The 17,482-nt window shown below is 35.2% G+C and overlaps 1 protein-coding gene across 8 annotated transcripts in view; it reads right to left on the minus strand.

Annotated features, from left to right (window-relative positions):
* The window catches only part of KDM7A (lysine demethylase 7A), a 91,157-nt gene that overhangs the window by 21,266 nt on the left and 52,409 nt on the right, over positions 1 to 17,482 (minus strand). For 3 of the 8 annotated variants that reach the window (XM_062589669.1, XM_062589660.1, XM_062589679.1), the window contains exons 14-21: positions 17,159 to 17,316; positions 15,270 to 15,367; positions 12,687 to 12,835; positions 12,321 to 12,533; positions 10,609 to 10,690; positions 9,170 to 9,446; positions 7,949 to 8,402; positions 1,158 to 1,201 (exon numbers count right to left, since the gene is read on the minus strand). In XM_062589669.1, coding sequence (XP_062445653.1) covers positions 8,308 to 8,402; positions 9,170 to 9,446; positions 10,609 to 10,690; positions 12,321 to 12,533; positions 12,687 to 12,835; positions 15,270 to 15,367; positions 17,159 to 17,316 — 1,072 coding nt within the window. In that variant the 3' untranslated portion in view covers positions 1,158 to 1,201; positions 7,949 to 8,307. Of the gene's footprint in view, positions 1 to 724; positions 1,202 to 2,543; positions 8,403 to 9,169; positions 9,447 to 10,608; positions 10,691 to 12,320; positions 12,534 to 12,686; positions 12,836 to 15,269; positions 15,368 to 17,158; positions 17,317 to 17,482 lie in introns of those variants that run through there. The other 5 variants (XM_062589637.1, XM_062589698.1, XM_062589641.1 and 2 more) reach the window with 4 other exon arrangements.

Genomic DNA, 17,482 nt, shown 5'->3' on the forward strand with positions numbered 1-17,482 from the left:
CCCACCAAAGACCTGGGCTGAATATGAACAGACCCAGAAGCGAACAGACTGCTTGCAATGCTCAACCTCATCTGAGCCATCCAGTTCTTTCTAACATCTCTTTTAGGGCATTCAGTTTAAATGGTAAATAGGCTCTTTGAACGCTCTCCTTTCGCAACAACTACAGCCCTCTGGGAACACAGGAGTGGGCTGCCTCTCGAGGAGAAGCACGTTAACCACATGGAAAGGGCTCTGGTCAACAATTCTCATGACAAAATTTAAAACAACAGCAGCAAATTGTCGGGCACAGCAAAATCCTGACTCAGCAGACCTGTAACTGATCTGTTCAGGGATCTGTCATAAAAATGTGCAAATTTTAACTAACTTAACTAATTAACTAATTTAACTATTAACTAATAATCAACAATTTAAGAATGAAGCTCATGATTTAGTATGTTTTTCAAATGAATGCTAGCTCTCTAGTTAAAGCACATTTGCTTAGCAAAGAACTTACCTTAGGACACTAGAGTAGCAGGCACGAAAGTTTTATTGGGTTTTGGTTTACCAGAACAAAAAGCTAAGTTGTATCTTCATGACTTACCAAAGAGTATGGCAAACATTTCTTACAGATAAATCTGTGTTCTTTCACCATGGGCGGGAACTTCATGTGCATTCATTGCAGCAAATAAAACTTATTTCTTATTAGAAATAACTTCCAGGCAAAGCATCACAAACAAACAGACTCTTTGTATACGGTACTTTTAGTTGACTTGTACGTTCCAAAGAAGAATATTTTTTCCAAGACCAAAGTAAATACAGTAGGAACAGTACAGACAAATAGATCTACTAAGCCAAATACAATTCTTCAGGTTTGCAGTACTTATTCTAAAGACTGAATAAAATTGGCTTCAAAGAAATCAGACCTCAGTTTAGACAAAGTTAAATAGACTTATGAATCTGCTGCAGGGTGGAATATTATGAGCTCTGGCAATGAAAGATTTCACTCATTGTCTTACCACCAGCCAGTTCTACTGCAGGCGAATATTTTAGTTGTTGGCTGATGTAAAAACAAATGTGGTTAAAATGTCTGCTAGTATCAAAGCAGGTAACAATATCATTCTAGCTTTTCCATTTTAGTCCTCATTAACTTTTGGCTTGAGACAGCTGACATTACTTACCAGTAATAAAAGCATAAATTCAGGGCCTCCCAGGAAAAACACTTCTATAAAAAGAAAAAAAAAAAAGTTTCTACAGAAACCAACACTGAGCATGATTCACTTTCCCATATTCATCCTACTAGCCTGGTTTCCATGAGCACCCCAAAGTTATAGATAAACAGCAACAAAAAAGATCTGATTGAATGTGTAAACTAATTAGCTAACACAATAGCTTCATAACTTGAGCAGGTGATGGCAAAGTCTTTAGCGAAAGAGTTGACTTTCACTAAATGTACACAAAGCCAAGGCTGTAGGCACTCTACTGAGGAGACTCAATGTCAAATGCAGTGAAAACTTCTGATTTAAAATAAAATAAAAAAATAAAACACTTCAACCTTCTGATACTGGGAAGGGTACCTTGCTCATTCCTTGACTACAGATTTACAGCTATTTTGCATATTTAGTAGCCTTGAAATCCTCAAAATTCATCTGTCCATTAGGAAAGAACAATTTGGGTATTTTACCATCCTCCCCAAATAGAAAATCAAAGACACTCAGTATTACACAAAATACAGAAATGCTGATCCAGGTGCTGAAGGTTATCCAATAGCATTTAAAGTAGCACTTTCAGATCTTTATCACAGATTTTCCAGTGTACCATCCTACTCCACATACAGTGGTCATAGGGAAAGGCTCTGGAGTATAACTGGTAAAGGCTAAAGGACATACAGCAAATATATGGGTTTTTATATAGGTCCACCACTTTTAAGTTCAAAACATTACTATGAACAGTGAGTTCATTGTGAGAAATTCAAAGCATTCTATCCGATGAAAATGCCTAGGTTGCAGCATTGTTTTTGACCAATTACAGCAATAAATGCTTATGTGATTGCTCTGAGAGACTAACAGTTCCTTCATATCTTTGGCACATCTCTGGCTAACCAAATTTAAAATGGGTTTTAACACATGAATTCAAAAACTGTAAAAGGCACATCAAAATACAATCAGGAGCTCATTTATGTACATTAAAATATTTAATCTTTATCTTCTGTACTTAAATTATGATTTTTTTCCCCATGATTTCTTATTCCACTCAAACTAAAACTGTTTCGAAAAAGCACAGAAGTTTCTATTATCAAATTTAAAAGACTACTATGCTTTACACCTTAGGCCACAGAACTCACTAGTTTGTTGTTATTTTTAAAACTATTTCAATCTTACACTTGAGCAGCATACAGTTTGACAAGGACAGCATTCTTGTTCTGTGTCTGTAAAGCATCTAGCACAATTGAGTCCTGGTCTGTGAGAAGATCTCCTGAACACTATAGTTGATAGTAAGTTCTTTGTAAACTCAGAGCAGCCCAAGAAGAAAACTTGAGCAGCTGCTAGGATGCTCAAATCAGACACCTTCTGTCACCTGGTTCTTCCAATTCCATTGCCGCATCATTTCTCCAAGGCTCTCATAAAACAGCCATCACTGGAACCTAAGCATCTGTCCACATGTAGCGCTGAAGCTCAGTAGCATTGCACACTATTTGCCAGAGAAGAAAATGCATTACACTAAGTCTGAACACAACACAGTAATGCTTCAATTACCCCCAAGGAGAGCATCCACTCAGAAATACTGCACTGTCATATGGAGTCAAAACAGGGAGCACTGAAGACTGTAGAACAGAAGCTGACATGCTGTGGGAGAAACCAGCAGAGAAGCCACCCAGGATAAAAGCAAGCAAGACAAAATGAGCAAAAGGACGCAAAAGAAATCTCTTCTACTGGGAACAGCACACTACTTAAGGAAAAAAGAACTGAGAAATGAGTCAGTCAGAAGAAGCATGAGGCAAATCTGAACAAAAACCAAGAGCAAGAAGAACACAAAAAAAACATTTGACACTCTACTTACAGTTTATATCTATTTCTCTAGACGTCTAATATGACAAACCACAGAACATCCCCATCTCCCCTTATATATTAGGATTCAAAAAGAATATATACATCTTCACAAAATGCACTTAGTTGCTTGTAATATACTTGGATTGAAATGAAATTTGCACTTTGAGCAATAAAAAGAATATGAGAATATTCCTTCTCACATTTCTCCAACAAGTCATCTTAAAAAAAAGCAATGAATAAAGGGCACAGAAATCAGAACTAGGAAAGCATTTTTCTCCTTAAGACATTCTATACAACTTTCTGTATTTACACTGAAGCAAATGAGAAGTCTGAAAAAATTAAACACTTTAGAGTGCTAAAATCAAAACATAAGCAATACAATATTTTAATTTCAGTATTTTAAAGTACAGAAAGTGGAAACTATGAATATCAAATACAAATTTAAACAAAGCCACTTGTCCTCCCCTAGAATAATCAATGTGAACTACTCATAGAAACTTACAAATTTAAAGTAAAATTGAAACAAAATAAATACTGTACATACACTTTCCCTGCCTGCAGGCAAAAGAGGATGGGAAATACTGTTATGAATTGAAAAAATGCTCTTAAAGCTGCAGCATCCCATTTCCCAGCCAAATACTTAACACAGTAGTGCGTTTCTTTAAAAAGGAAGACACACATACACCGACCCCTATTGAGCATACAAGCTAATATTTTCAGAGACATTAGAAAGAAAGATAGAAATTAGACTATGCAAGTAGAAAAAGGAGAGGAAAAGACAAACAGGCCAGCAAAACATTACTACAAAACTAGCAAATATAGCCAAGAACTATCCTCTTTTTCAAATTTCATGTTTTGTTTTTTTTTTTTAAAGAAAGATATGCCAAGGAATTGGCAGCAATAGACATTTCCCAGCAGAAGTGACAATACATATCAATATAATCTCTTAAAGTGATCCCTTTCATTCCCTTCCCACAACATGAAACTCTTATGGCTTAATTTATATTAAAGTAGAAAAAAGTCTTTTTCCAAAAAGAAATGCAGTATGTGAAGAACATGCATTTCCTTATCAGTGCTACTTATATTTCCTATCCACTGCATGATTTATCACTCATTTGTTCTCAAAAGTTGGATTATTTGGGTTTTTTCCTTTTTTTTTCTTTTTTCTTTTTCCTGGAAAAATGGATGTTGCAGCTTTTAATCTTGTTTAACCACAAACAGTAAGGCCCTTGGTTCCATTTATACTTCTTCTGTAAAACAGAGCAGCTCTGGGCTCATTCAATCCCAGCAGCCACAAACAGCTTTTAATGGTCTGGAAGTATTACGTGAATGAGCTCTGAAAAGACACTAGATCTGGGCTGGGGCGATAAAGGGAGACATGGACATGCGGAGCCTAAAGAGGGCACCAGTTATAGTACCAGTTCATTCTGGCTTCAGCTCTTCTTAGTCTCCACGATTACCAAACAGGGGTTAGCAAGATGCATTTCAGCACTGACTCTGAACTCTCGCAAAAAGTTTCAACATTTACAACATCATGGTCTTGTGAATGAGGATAGCTTATGCCACACAGCAAAGCCTAGGGAAAGCTGAAGTTCTCTAAAAGGTGATCATGACACTGTGCTCTCTTATCTCCATTAAAGGTAACACAAGAATTTCAACTACTCCCTCCCCCAAAAAAGAAGAAACAAAACCCCCCAAACCTCTATGTGATCAGAAAGTAACAGTTGTAACTCTAAACATCTAACCCTTTCAAAATTGTTTTTAAGAATGGATTCATGTAGAGTATTATAGATTGCATAGGTAATCTACCTCAGAGGTCATTAAAGGCTACCCTGTAGCCAGGGTTTATTAGCAAGTATACTAGGAGGAGAAAAGGGAAAGTTGCTGGAAGAATCTTTGATAGAGTATCTAGGTGGTCTTTTCATTTTCTTTTTTTTTTTTTTTTTTTTTTTTTTTTTTTTTTTTTTTTTTAACTTGAGAACTTAGAGAATGGTAAAACTCCTAACTACTCCATTTCCTATTGTTCTGTCTGTCTGTCAACAAAAAAAAAAAAAAGTTAAAGTTTTATGTCAAATCCAGGTTGATTTTTTTGAAAATATTCTCCTTGAAAATGAGTTACCGTAGCAGGCTTAATTCTCTGGGTTGTCCATTCAGTGTTCCCTATTCCCTCCCTCATAACCCTTTTCCATCCCTAAAATGTGACATCAAGAAAAAAAAATACATATAGGGCTTTCTCTCTCCACTACTACAACACAAAGTTCAGTCCATCTACAAAAAGATCGGTGCAGTAGTGTTTTCATCTAGAACACAATAAAAATATTCTTACATACAAGTACACAGATCAAGTGAGGTCACCATATCCTCTCCATAGCTACCAGGAGACTTTTCTTTTTTTTTCTTTTTTCTTTCTTTTTTTTTTCTTTTTTTTCTTTTTTTTTTAATACTAGCTTATCATGTCAAATTCTTTCAAATAACCTTTTTTGAGGTGGAACATCAATGTTTTAAAAGCAGACTTCTGGTGGAAGCACAGGTATCTGGAGAAAATGGTAATGGACCTCTGCCTCTTGACAGCCTATGAAGAGACTATAACGTAAACTCACGACAGTGGAGAGCCACTTTGAAAAAAAAGGAGAAAGAAAGTAAAAGAAAGAAAGAAAAAAAGATAAAATAATATATATGGGTCCAGCCAAGTCTGTGTTCCAACAGTAAGATACAGATAAATAATGAAGATTGTCAGAAGAGAGACCTTTATATGTCACATAGACAGCAAGAAGGTATAATTCATATTTCAAAATTCCTTACTCCAGATTCTATTCTGGCATATACTTCTACTTCAGATTAGTGTCCTCAAAAATCTGCCTTTAAGGAGAGCTCTTTCTTCATCCCCCTCTGATTTTGCTTGCTGCCCTAACCAGGAATTTTCTTCATTTAAAACTTAAACAGCCAGCAAGAAGAAAGCAGTATGGCTCTATATGCTAAAGCTAGAACGGTTTTCAAAGCTTGACAGGTATGAACCAATTTGCTCAAGTATAAACAAAGAGAATATTTATAAGGGCATATAATTTTAAATTATATTGATAATACATATGAGAAGACAGTTTAAATATTCTCTCTTGACTATTTCCAACTGGCAAATATAGCACCTGAGAAAAAGCAAGTAGTTATAGCCACTTTCAGAATCTGTATAGAAACTGTTAGCTTATCTTCTGCTATATAGTAATCTTATCTCCACTGCCAACTAGGGGGGTCCTAGTTTTGTGAAACCATAATTAGACAAGAAAAAAAAAATCACACACACACTCCTGTAAAGTCAAGTCAACAAAATGTAAAAGCAGGACTGCAAAGAATACTCTAAGATACCATTTTCAAGCTCTGGAGGAAGTTAAGCCATGAAAGTTACCTGACTTATTTGCAGTTCCATTGCATTTTGATTATTTCTCAATTTAGAAACAAGATAGCATAGTGCTGAACAGTTTTGACTCTGCAGTAATGAAAAACACCTGACATCAGAACTTTCTCTATAAATTTCTAAAGGCATTCATAATCTAGTCTAGATAAAAATAACTTTGCACCATATTCTGGAAAGCCAAACTGAATTTGTTTTTAAACTACACTAAGAGAAAACTCCAGTATAGAATATGGAGGAAGGAAAAACAGGTATTTAAATTCAAAACAATTCAATGAAATGGATAGCTAAGCCTGAGTAATTTTACTCTTAGCAAGCATTAAAAAAAAAAAAAAAAAAAAAAAAAAACACTAGCATATTAAATGTTTTCATTTTGGCTGGACCCTGCAAAATGCCCTTTTTCCAGAATCAAGTAAAACTATTCCCATTTCCACCTTCACTCCCATTCCCCCAAAGTTAAATATTTAATTTTATATTACAGAAAAATACAAATTTTAAATCAAAGTTATTTACAATAATTCAGAATTGGCATTTGCTATCAGCTCTGTGTGAAGTCTGACACAAATGATCATTCTGATACCAGCAAGCTACTTAACGCTTATATATGCACCATTTAAGACTTTTAATTGGCTGTCACATCCAGCTTTGAAAGCAACACACATTCTCCTGCCTTCCTGACTCCTCAGTAAAATGTATTTAAAGTACAATAATAATATTTTAATGCTCTTTCCATGCTACATTAAGTAATATGCCAAATCTTAAGACTGCAATGTCTATCTTAAGGAGTTAAAGAGTTATTTCAGGATAATTATTCTGAAGAAATATGCATCTTAACTCATCTCCCCATTCCTCCAATAAGATATATGAAGATTCCCTCCTTTGTACCAGCATTTAAATAATCTGTATAAATACAATTTCAGGGAGCCTATTTAAAAAAAGGGAAAAAAAAAAAAAAAAAAAGAAAGAAAAAACAGGAGAAAACCATCACGGCTAGATCAAACATCATACCTGGAGTAAAAGTATAATCTCCTATTTGAAGGGAAGGGGTGCAGTTTAAAACAAGCTAGCTACTGGACTGACATAAGAAGATTATTCTGTCTTTAGGAGAGTCTCTTCTAATTCATCAAATAAATAAATCTGTATAAAAGAGGATAGGTCAAAAAATAAACAAGCTGGCAGAGAATATGAACCTTACAAGTCAACAGAAGCCCAGCCAATAGCTTATAAAGAGCAGGAAAAAATAAGATTCCATATGCCTTAATTTAAAAATAATTAATAATGCATCTCATCCCTATTTAAGACTATAACCTGAATATCAAATTAGGAGTCCAGACTAATCACCATTAATGTGGCTCTCCACTGCACCAAACATACATTATCAAAACAATTAAAAACTTTCACATTTTTAAATCTAAATTAATAACCTCCACAAAAAAAGTCTTCAAAATAAATAGGTTTTTTAAAATGAATTTAAAAGTTGTCAAAATCTATCAGAAATAAATTATTGATAAACCACCTTCATCATCTTCCCCTCATGAATTAGGTCGGACACTACCAGCAACAAATGATATTCAAGCCCTGATGAGAGACTTTCTCAGTCCATGTCTCTCTGAAGATTTCCCCGTTCCCATATGGTTATTGCTGAGCAGGTGTGGCACAGTGAAAATGCAGCATTGGGTATTTTTTTTTCTTTTTCTTTTTTTTTTTTTTTTTTTTTTTTTTTTTTTTTTTTTTTTTTTTTTTGTTCATCAGGCAGTGTTTTATATGGTACATGCAAGTCTGCTTCAAGCAGAGGATTAACAGCAGCTCCAGGCTCTGTTGACCTCAATACTGGTCTGTGTAGGAAAGACCGCAGTAGTAGAAGTAGCAGCTACATTAAACAAAGAAGCGTGCATGGCCATTTCGGTTCAGCTTCAAGATCTTCCCAAGGCGCTGTTTAGCGGTTGCCATTCCTTTCTTTGGACGTTTGCCTGAAAAATGAAATCAAGTACCTCAGAACAGAATTTTGTCGTTATAGAAACAAAGACGATACCCAGTTCGGTCAATGTGAAGCAAGCAAAACTTTCCTTCAGTCACTTTCAGGAAATGCTCTTCATTTGTCAATTTTAGAGCAAACAATCAGTGAATTGGAATTCTAGGAAAAGCAAGGATTGTTCTTCCTAAACTCTGGTCAGCATTATCATAGATAAAGAGATCATATTATTTCCAAGTTTTCTAGTCTGGGGAAGGGCAGGAGGTGGGGTGAGGGAGAACCTAAACAGAGCACTCTGAATTTTACTCAAATAAATTATTCCTATAAGCTATATGAGTACAAAACCAAATAGTACAGTAATCAGAAAATTTTTGCAGTGTCACAGCTTTAAAATCTGAATTTAGAGGAACAAATCTGATCTAGATCAGTGTTTCAGAATACAGTTGTGGTTCTGTCCGTTTTCGTCATTTTTATAACGTATAACAGATATATCTGCAGAGATGCAACGGTAACTATGAAGGTTTCTATTGGGCTTGCACCCAGTTAGCTCTTTTATTCCTTCCTGTACACATTCCATGCCAAAACCTTGAGTGTCTTCAGGAAGTCTACTTTATATTTTCCTCAAGGTCCAAGTCTGTTCTTTCTGCAGTTTCTGCATCTAACGGGTATTTTTGATGTTTATAAGCTCCTTTTCTTAGTCTTCCCCCTGCTTCCCTCCTTTCCTGGCAAGAGGGCAACAGAAATGAACATCAAAATGAACATTACCTTTTGTCGCCTGGTTGCTGATAGGGGGTGGATTTGATGCTGGCCTCTTGGTTGGATGAAGCGGTACAGACAAGGATGTTTCACCATATGGCCTGTCAGGACTAAGACTGCCATCACTCAGCCGGCATTCTCCTTGAACGAGATTGGAGTCTCGAGTATACTTGCCATGCTGAAAACTCAAGCCACTGTTGTAGACTATATTCCTGTTTTCCTGAATCTTATGACCAGCTTCTGACATACTCTCTTTCTTGACATATTTTTGTGTTTTACTTGTATCCTGGAATAGAAATGAGAAGGGGGGAAAAAAAGTGAAAGTTAAGAGCTTCTGGGTAAAATTTTACTGTCATTTTTCTAATTATACTACTGTATTTTCAAAACAAACATATATATATATATTTCCAATAGTGTCCATCTGCTTTACCATGCCACCATTTCTGCTAGTATAGTATCTTAGTAGCATCTTAAAATAGTATCTTAAAATAAGATAGCACAACATAATACCCCTGTACAACTTTTTCCATAAACACTTAAGGACCATGAAATAGATTAAAATCAGAAAGTACAGAAACTCAGTACGCTAATATGCATAATTAGTTTGCAGTGATCAAAACAAATGCAATTGCTCTTGATTTAACTGACTACTATAATAGCTATATCATAACCATTGACTATATAAACAGGCAATTTGTTTTGAATATTCAGCTGATGAGAGAACAAATTCAAATTGAGAATTATAAACTGTAAAGAATATCATGCAGTTCAGTGTTCCTAGAGAAAAATCTATAAAGCATGCAATTAAAATACAGCTAGATAGCACTGGTATTTTGCAACTTGAATTGTTCCTAAAATTTCTACCATGCACAACATTAGAGACACTTATCAGAAAACATCACAAAGTTTAGGGAGGAAGATAAATAACCTTTCATTTATATATTCTTTGCTGGATTCCACCTATACTTCAGAAAGCAAAAATATTCCTACTGGCAGGCTGTTGAAAAGCTATACAAGTTTGGCAGTGTTACTTTCCTAGGCAGGTATCTTTACTATAAATACTACCAAAAAGTTCTGCTCTTCCTGATGCTCTGGTTGAGAATAATAATGAACGAACAGCACAGTTAGACTGAATGTAAATTCACTCTTTTTACATTTTTTTTTTCTTCAAGATATTGTCTTGAGCATCTCTATGCTAGGCACTACAACAGAAGTGAGTTTGGCAGGAGCAGAAGAGAAAACGAAGGACAGGAGCAGAAGAGAAATACAGTTTTCAGTTACTAGCACCGGTATTACCTACTGTAAGTGAATGTAAGATGAGCTTCTGGCTTGTATGAATTTACGTGCTAGTCTGAAAAGACCTGCTCATTCTATTTATTTTCTGTGCTTACATCTTCATGATCTTTCTTTTTCTCTATAAAAATGTGTTTAAAATATCACTTCTTTACCTGAGGGGTAATCCTGGAAGATTCATTCAGCTGTCTAGCCCATGCTGAAGTCCCCAGGTCTCTTTCCTCTTCCCTCACAGACCTACCTAAAAAGTAGTTCAACAAGCTTAAGTTTTGAAATCAGGATTATGAATATATCAGTTAATTATACCTTTGAATAACCTTAAAATTAAGGCCAAAAAAAAGGAAAATACAGTGGAAAAATATTTCCTCAACTCTGAATAAAAGTTTTTAAGATCTGTTTGGTTCTACAGATTACAGTGGGGGAAAAAAATCACAATATAATCACAACTGAAGATATATATACATCCATAAAAAGATCAGAGAAATTTGAAAGAAATGATATGGAAGAGAGCTTACCTTCTTTGCTACCTTTTCCAGTTTTTCTACCATGTTTTTGTATCATTAGGAGTTCATGCAAAGATGGAGATTGTCTTTATTTTACAGTTACTACTGACTGTTTTCTTTCTAAATGCTGATGTGCTATTCAGGTACAGAAAACAGATATGACTCTACACTGACAAGCTTACCATAAAACTGTTTGCACTGAAAACAAATTTAAAATATAGTTAACTGGTAAAACTTAAAAGTATCCCAGGACATCAATTGATTTCAAACTTTTAAGGACTGAGAAGTCTTGTAAAATACTGCTAAGCTATGAAGCACCGAGCTTCGTCTTTTTCACTCATGGAGTTTGACATAGAATCCTGGTTATTACTTTTTTCAGAAAGTTATAAAAATGGAAAGGCACTATGTGTCTGCAAGGGCTTGTTGTTGGTTTTCGAGTTTGTTTTTTAAAGACATACAACTTCGGTTTTCTGAATACAGTTCCTGAAGTCACATTAGGCTTTCCTGTTACCTACTTACGCAAGAAATCAACATATTATTTGTTTGAATTAATGCTCTATCTCCTGGTCAGGATCTATTTTATTGCGCATCAACCAAGCCATAATTCTCTTTTGTTCCATTCTCATACAAAGAATTTTCAAACATACTGACTCTTTTTCTCTCTGTTCCAAAGTGATTTTGATCCCCTTGAGGAAATTAGTGGCAATGTTCCGCTGTCTGTAATTCCCAAAATGCATTTAACAGAATCTGTTTTCTACAGACATCAATATGCCCCGATCAAAAAAAACACCTCTGAATTTTCCTCTTCAAGACTTGAGTTCTCTTTGTTTGCTACACCAGTGAGACATAGACCTACCAACCTGCTCTTCCAATGGAAGCGCCAATTTACTGGACTGCATTCATAGTGGAATTTCAGAAATAAAGCCAAGTGTGCCTTCCAAAGACACAAGAAATAGAAACCTGCTTGATGGCTTTTCATATGTAACCAACTTCTAAAACAACCATGCGATAAAAACTACAACTGTGTAGTCTGTGAACCTTCTTTTTTGAAGGAGATTACACTTCTAACCTAGCCATAACTTTGAAACCTATTGTAAAGATGCCACAAAACATTTAAATGGCAATATTTAAGAGACCGCTCTTGATGACCTCTCAAGCTAAATTTGTCCCTTTTTTCCGAAGTTACATTTATTTTTTTGTAGCAAAGAAAGCCCCAAAACAAAACAAAACAAAAAAAAAAACTTTTAAACAGTTGGTCTTATTTACTTCAAAACTTGACTGCAAATGTGAAAACCTAACTTTAACTACTTATTCTGAATAGTTTGTCCAACAACAGAGAACAGCAGTGTAATTAATTCAGGTACCTACCACATTCTACTGTTTTGTGGCTCTGAGATGGCTGCCTGTCTTTATGCCTACTTTTGGGGTAGCTTCTGTGTTCCTGAAGAGAGAGTCTTCTATCTGTGCAGTCTGTGCTTTGTGTGTGACCTGGTAAACATGTAGTATAGTGCAATCCTGCCATAGAAAGCATGCCCTGAATAGCTTCTTCTTCTGTACTTGTCGAGGTAGGACATTCCCTAGAAAGATATCAGAGTGTTAAGCAGTTCAAAGTAGAATCCAAAATTTCTCCAAAGGAATTATTTTTACATTCATATAAAGCAGAACCATACATATGTTTTGGGGGAAAGGTCTAACATCAATTTATAAACAAACTCCCCCAATATCCTTACTTTTTACTGGGAGTTTCATTTCTAGATGGCTTCTGGGTAGTTTGACAAAGGTCTCTCGTAACCTTGGATTTCTCTTTGAAATTTGATGTTACTTCCTGTTTCTCTTCATCACCTGAGCTTTCTGACTCCTCTGTGGAGGAATCCTTCTGCTGGAACAAGAGCAAAGAGTAAATAAAATGCTCATCTTGGCTCCTAAAATAGGAGTGCTACTTTAATTCAAGCTATAGAAGAAATCCTAAAATTTTAAGTCCAACTTTCATATATATATATATAGTATTCAGAATGCAATTAATTTGAATACAGGAATAGAAATTCTATATATACAAATCTTGTGACACTGATTTAGAGAAGTGTATGCTTCAGCAATATGGACAGCACCTGCACGACCACCTCCACTATTTTATTACAGAAAACACTGCACATTTTAAGTTACACACACAAATCATTTTATTCTCCTTAATGAGAATATGAATTCTGCTTATCAACTGTGCTCAAACTGGAGAAAAAATATGGAAGTAGGGCTCCAAGCAGCAGCCCAGAATTGATAGCTATTACAGATAAGACGACATATCCTACTCTCAGGTGATAGCTTCTGGTTTCTGCTCTCACAAATGCAAGATAAGAGAGATGCTATTGATTGAAGTTATGAGTGACAGAAACTCTCAGGTAAGTCCAAAACAGCAGGGACAGTGACACAGCAGCTGTTGCCTCTCTTAAAGTGGCAAAGCCCTCATTTCACGAATGGAAGAGCTTTTCTGCTGCCCTTGAGATTACAGTTTGTAGGAGAGGAGTTCCTCAAACGTGGAACAACCACATCTGGCTCAACTTGCCTTCCGGTGAAGCATGGGCTACAATAGATATGTTCATCTCAGTAATTCCCTCTAATTTTCTGTTTTCAAGTACAGAAAGAACATAAATTTCTTCAAGTTATAAATTCAACATGATATTCAACAAAAACATTAAAAGTGGGAAATGAGAACATGGGAGAGTCATAATCCTAAAATACTGCCACCACCATTCCCATCGTCAAAACATAGGTGCAATGTACGTCAGTGTTTCAGATCACTGAGAAACATTTACATATAAGAGTATCACTTGCAGGTGAAGTTTATTTTCAAAGTTCATCTTTGATACCTGGAAAGTTGCGCAAATGAGCAAATGAGCAAGTATATTATAAAGACAACTGAATGTTAGTAGGAAAGCTCATATTTTTTTAAGATCATCTTCAGCAAGATACAAAAACATAAAAAAGATTGATGGATGCTAGTGAAATTCTTCATTCTGGATATATACTTTCTGGATATATACTTACAAAAAACAGATTTAAGCTTGCAGAAAAATGATTCTATCAGATGCTATTAGTAACTACAAAGTAGAACACAGAAGGAACTAAGAAAATCAATGGCATTTATACAAAACATTTCACTGAACATCAAAATGATTCAATATTGGTTATATACTCTTATAAGAAGAAAAACATTCTTGTCGAATAACTATTGATTCTGTTTCTAAAAAAACAAACAAACAACAACAAATGCTGAGCCAAAGTTGCTGACAACTCAGTTTAGGAAATCAGAAGAAGCCACGTTAAGGAGTTTCCTCTCAGTTACTCCAATATTTAAATACAGTAATGATGGGAGACAACAAATATTAAGGATACATCTTGACTCCCACAACAAAAGTGGGAATTTAGAGACTTATTGTAAATATAGATAATCTTATAATGGGCTGAAAACAAAAGAGAGACGAAGGCATTAGCTTTTCAGCAGCACACAACAGAATTTTTAGTTACTCTCCTCTACCTGCATCTAACTGCTCTCCAACTAAAATTGAAAGTAGTAGGTCAGAGCATAATTTTGCAAGGGAGAAAATTTATAAAGTATTTTCATATATAAATATGTGTGTGTGTGTGTGTGTGTGTGTGTGTATACACACACATTTCTAATTACTAAAGCTTGTATTAAGATATATGTGTGTAAATATGTGCATGTGTGTGTGTGTGTGTGTGTTCATGCATGCATGCACATGTGCACACAAGCATTCATATTGTCTTCACTTGTAAAGAAAACATTAAGATCTAGATCCTCACACTTAGGGTCACTATTTAAGTAAATTCAGATACCTGGATATGGTCTAGCCACTTAAAGTTTTTTAAAAAAAAAAATTAATGGCCATTGAGATTGTTTCCATTTCACTATGCTCTAAAGTGTAGTTGTACGGCAAATACTCTTAATTTTATTGATGAGATTTATTTATGGAAGAAATAAACAAAGCAACTAGGACCTAATTTTTTTCAGCCTTTGTATGCTCCAGAGCAGGGCTCATCCTTTGCCAACCACATCTTAATGACAAACAAAATCATAACACTTGCCTAACAGGGCATATCTTGCCAATTTTCTCAACACTAAAATAAATGATGAGAAGTGTTAATTTGTGACAATTTAAGGTAGCAACTTGTACAAGAATTAAATATTTTGTTATTGTTATTTTAACACAAATTTTGACCAGGTAAATTTGAATTCAGTCAGTAAAATAGTATTTAATTTCTACTTCATTAGCTTTTGTGACTTTTTCTAGCCTTACCTGTGTAGTGCAATCAGGCTCAGATTCTTCTGAATCAGAAATATCAGAGTACTCTGAGGATCCATTCCTGAGTTCTGATTTCACACTTTCAAAGAACACTGAGGAGAGAAAAAGAAATTATTCATGTAATAGTTAATATTTATTTTGCAAGCAAAGAATAATAAATATATTTAATTTTTAACAGCTTGCATAAAAAAAATGCAGTGATTTGGCTACAAGTCAAATTTGCTCAAAACTAGTAAGTTGTCTACTGTTCACCAGTTTACTTCCAAAGTGGCTCACTGGACGAAGGCAGAGGAAAAGAAATCTGTCTGCAGGATCAGACTAAGCTACTTTGAATTCCAAAAATTACCTTAGATCATCTTCCCCCCATCCATTCCAAGTATCTTACTCTATCAAAATCTGAGTAGAATGCTTGATCTTTGTCTCTCTCCTAACACTAGGTCACTACTCAGGACTAGAGTCATGGCATGACATGCAAAGTTCTACTGAGCTTGAACTCACCTATTTCAAGGCATTTCTCTACAGACATTGCCTCTTGGCCTAAATCCTAGCAAGAACAATGTAAGGCACATCTGTAGTTCTTTACAGAATCCTCTACAGAAGAAAATTTTCTCCCTCTGTTTAAACCTTCAAGTTAAGGCAAGTAACATAGCCAAGTTTAAGTGACTTATAATAAAGAATTGAGAAGGACTCTCACTATTCAATTACAAAGGTTAGTGAAACCTTGAGTGTTCAATTTCTGGAAGAATAATTTCAACATTCACTTCTAGCTCTAAATATATTTGTTACATTTACATTCAACACTCAACTTCATACAACATCAAACAAGCACAACAATTCTGAAAGTAATCTATTGTTTCTCCGTATGACTGCATCTTCAAGTGTAAAATTTGATTTAATTTTTGAAGTAGACAGACACCTCATAGTGGGTGCCTAGCCTTCACTCAACAAGCCATTTGTCTTGTTGGTTCATGACTATGCAAGAGGGACCCATTTCCCATGCTGATTTTTTAAAATACTGTCCTCTGTGACCTTTGGAAGCACAGTCAAAAGGGACTACAAATTGCTTTGTTAAGGAAAATAATTAAATATTTTACCCAGACTGACAACAGACTCATTAATGTTGTTACAGATGTGCAACAAACCAAAGGAACTGTAAATCTCAAGAGGACTCTTGTTATCTTATATATGTTGACCTCAGTTTCCTAATACGTATCCTTCGAGTCCTTGTGAGCTCTAATGTGAAAGGATAAATGACTTTTATAATTAAACATGGAGCTGAATAAGCTATCTGAAGAACCAGTTTGTCAGTGCACACAGGTAGCACTCTTAAAAGTAGGCACTGAAAACAGGCATCCAGTATTGGTATGTTACTAATACAATGTGTAATCAGCTCACATTTGGCAGAAAGACTTGAGGCTGTGGAAAGACCAGAAAAGATCATCTCCTAGTCATGTAGGATTTAAATATAAAGTATTGGAATGAGGGATTGAAGTGTTTCACAGATTCTGGGCTAATGTAGCTTCTTTCCTAGATTACTGCAAAGGTTGAAAATATGTGTGAGCAGCTTTATTTATGCTAAGTTACACTTGTTTGCTTATATGGAATTATTCTGGGCACTGAAATTACTAGATGGAACTATTTGGAACAGTATTCAAGATGGAATTTATGTAAAAGGTAAGTTTTAATTTTCTGCTCTAAGCAGTCATTAGCATCTTCAGTAAACAAACTGACAAGTGTATTATTGTAACTTGTAATATTATTTCTCTGATCTGTTAGTTTATCCTCTTCATACTTCAGCAAAATTTTAGTCAGACTTCACACTAGCTAGATCCTCTTCTAGACCATCAAAATGCTGAACTGACAGAATTCAAGAGCAAGCTTACTGTTCAGTGGTTTCTGGGCATCTGCATTCCCATCTCTTTCAAATCCTGAGGTCTGGTCTTCTATCTTAACAGTCGTCTTTTTCGACCTTGTCCTGTCATCTTCATCTTCACTATCTGCTGTGTAAAGACTTCGATCTGTAAACGGCCGTCTCTCATCTCTATCTCAGAAGAACAATCAAGCATGTTAGCATTTTGTTCTTACAAACCTGAAGCAAACATTTTCTTTTCCTTTGTTATTTGCAACATTCTGGAGACAAAACAGTAACTCTCTCTCACACTTATCACTGCTCACAATTGCACCTTCCCTGTTTTACTTTCTGTATA

This window comes from Rhea pennata, chromosome 1 (genome assembly GCF_028389875.1).
Source record: "Rhea pennata isolate bPtePen1 chromosome 1, bPtePen1.pri, whole genome shotgun sequence".
Classification (NCBI taxonomy): domain Eukaryota; kingdom Metazoa; phylum Chordata; class Aves; order Rheiformes; family Rheidae; genus Rhea; species Rhea pennata.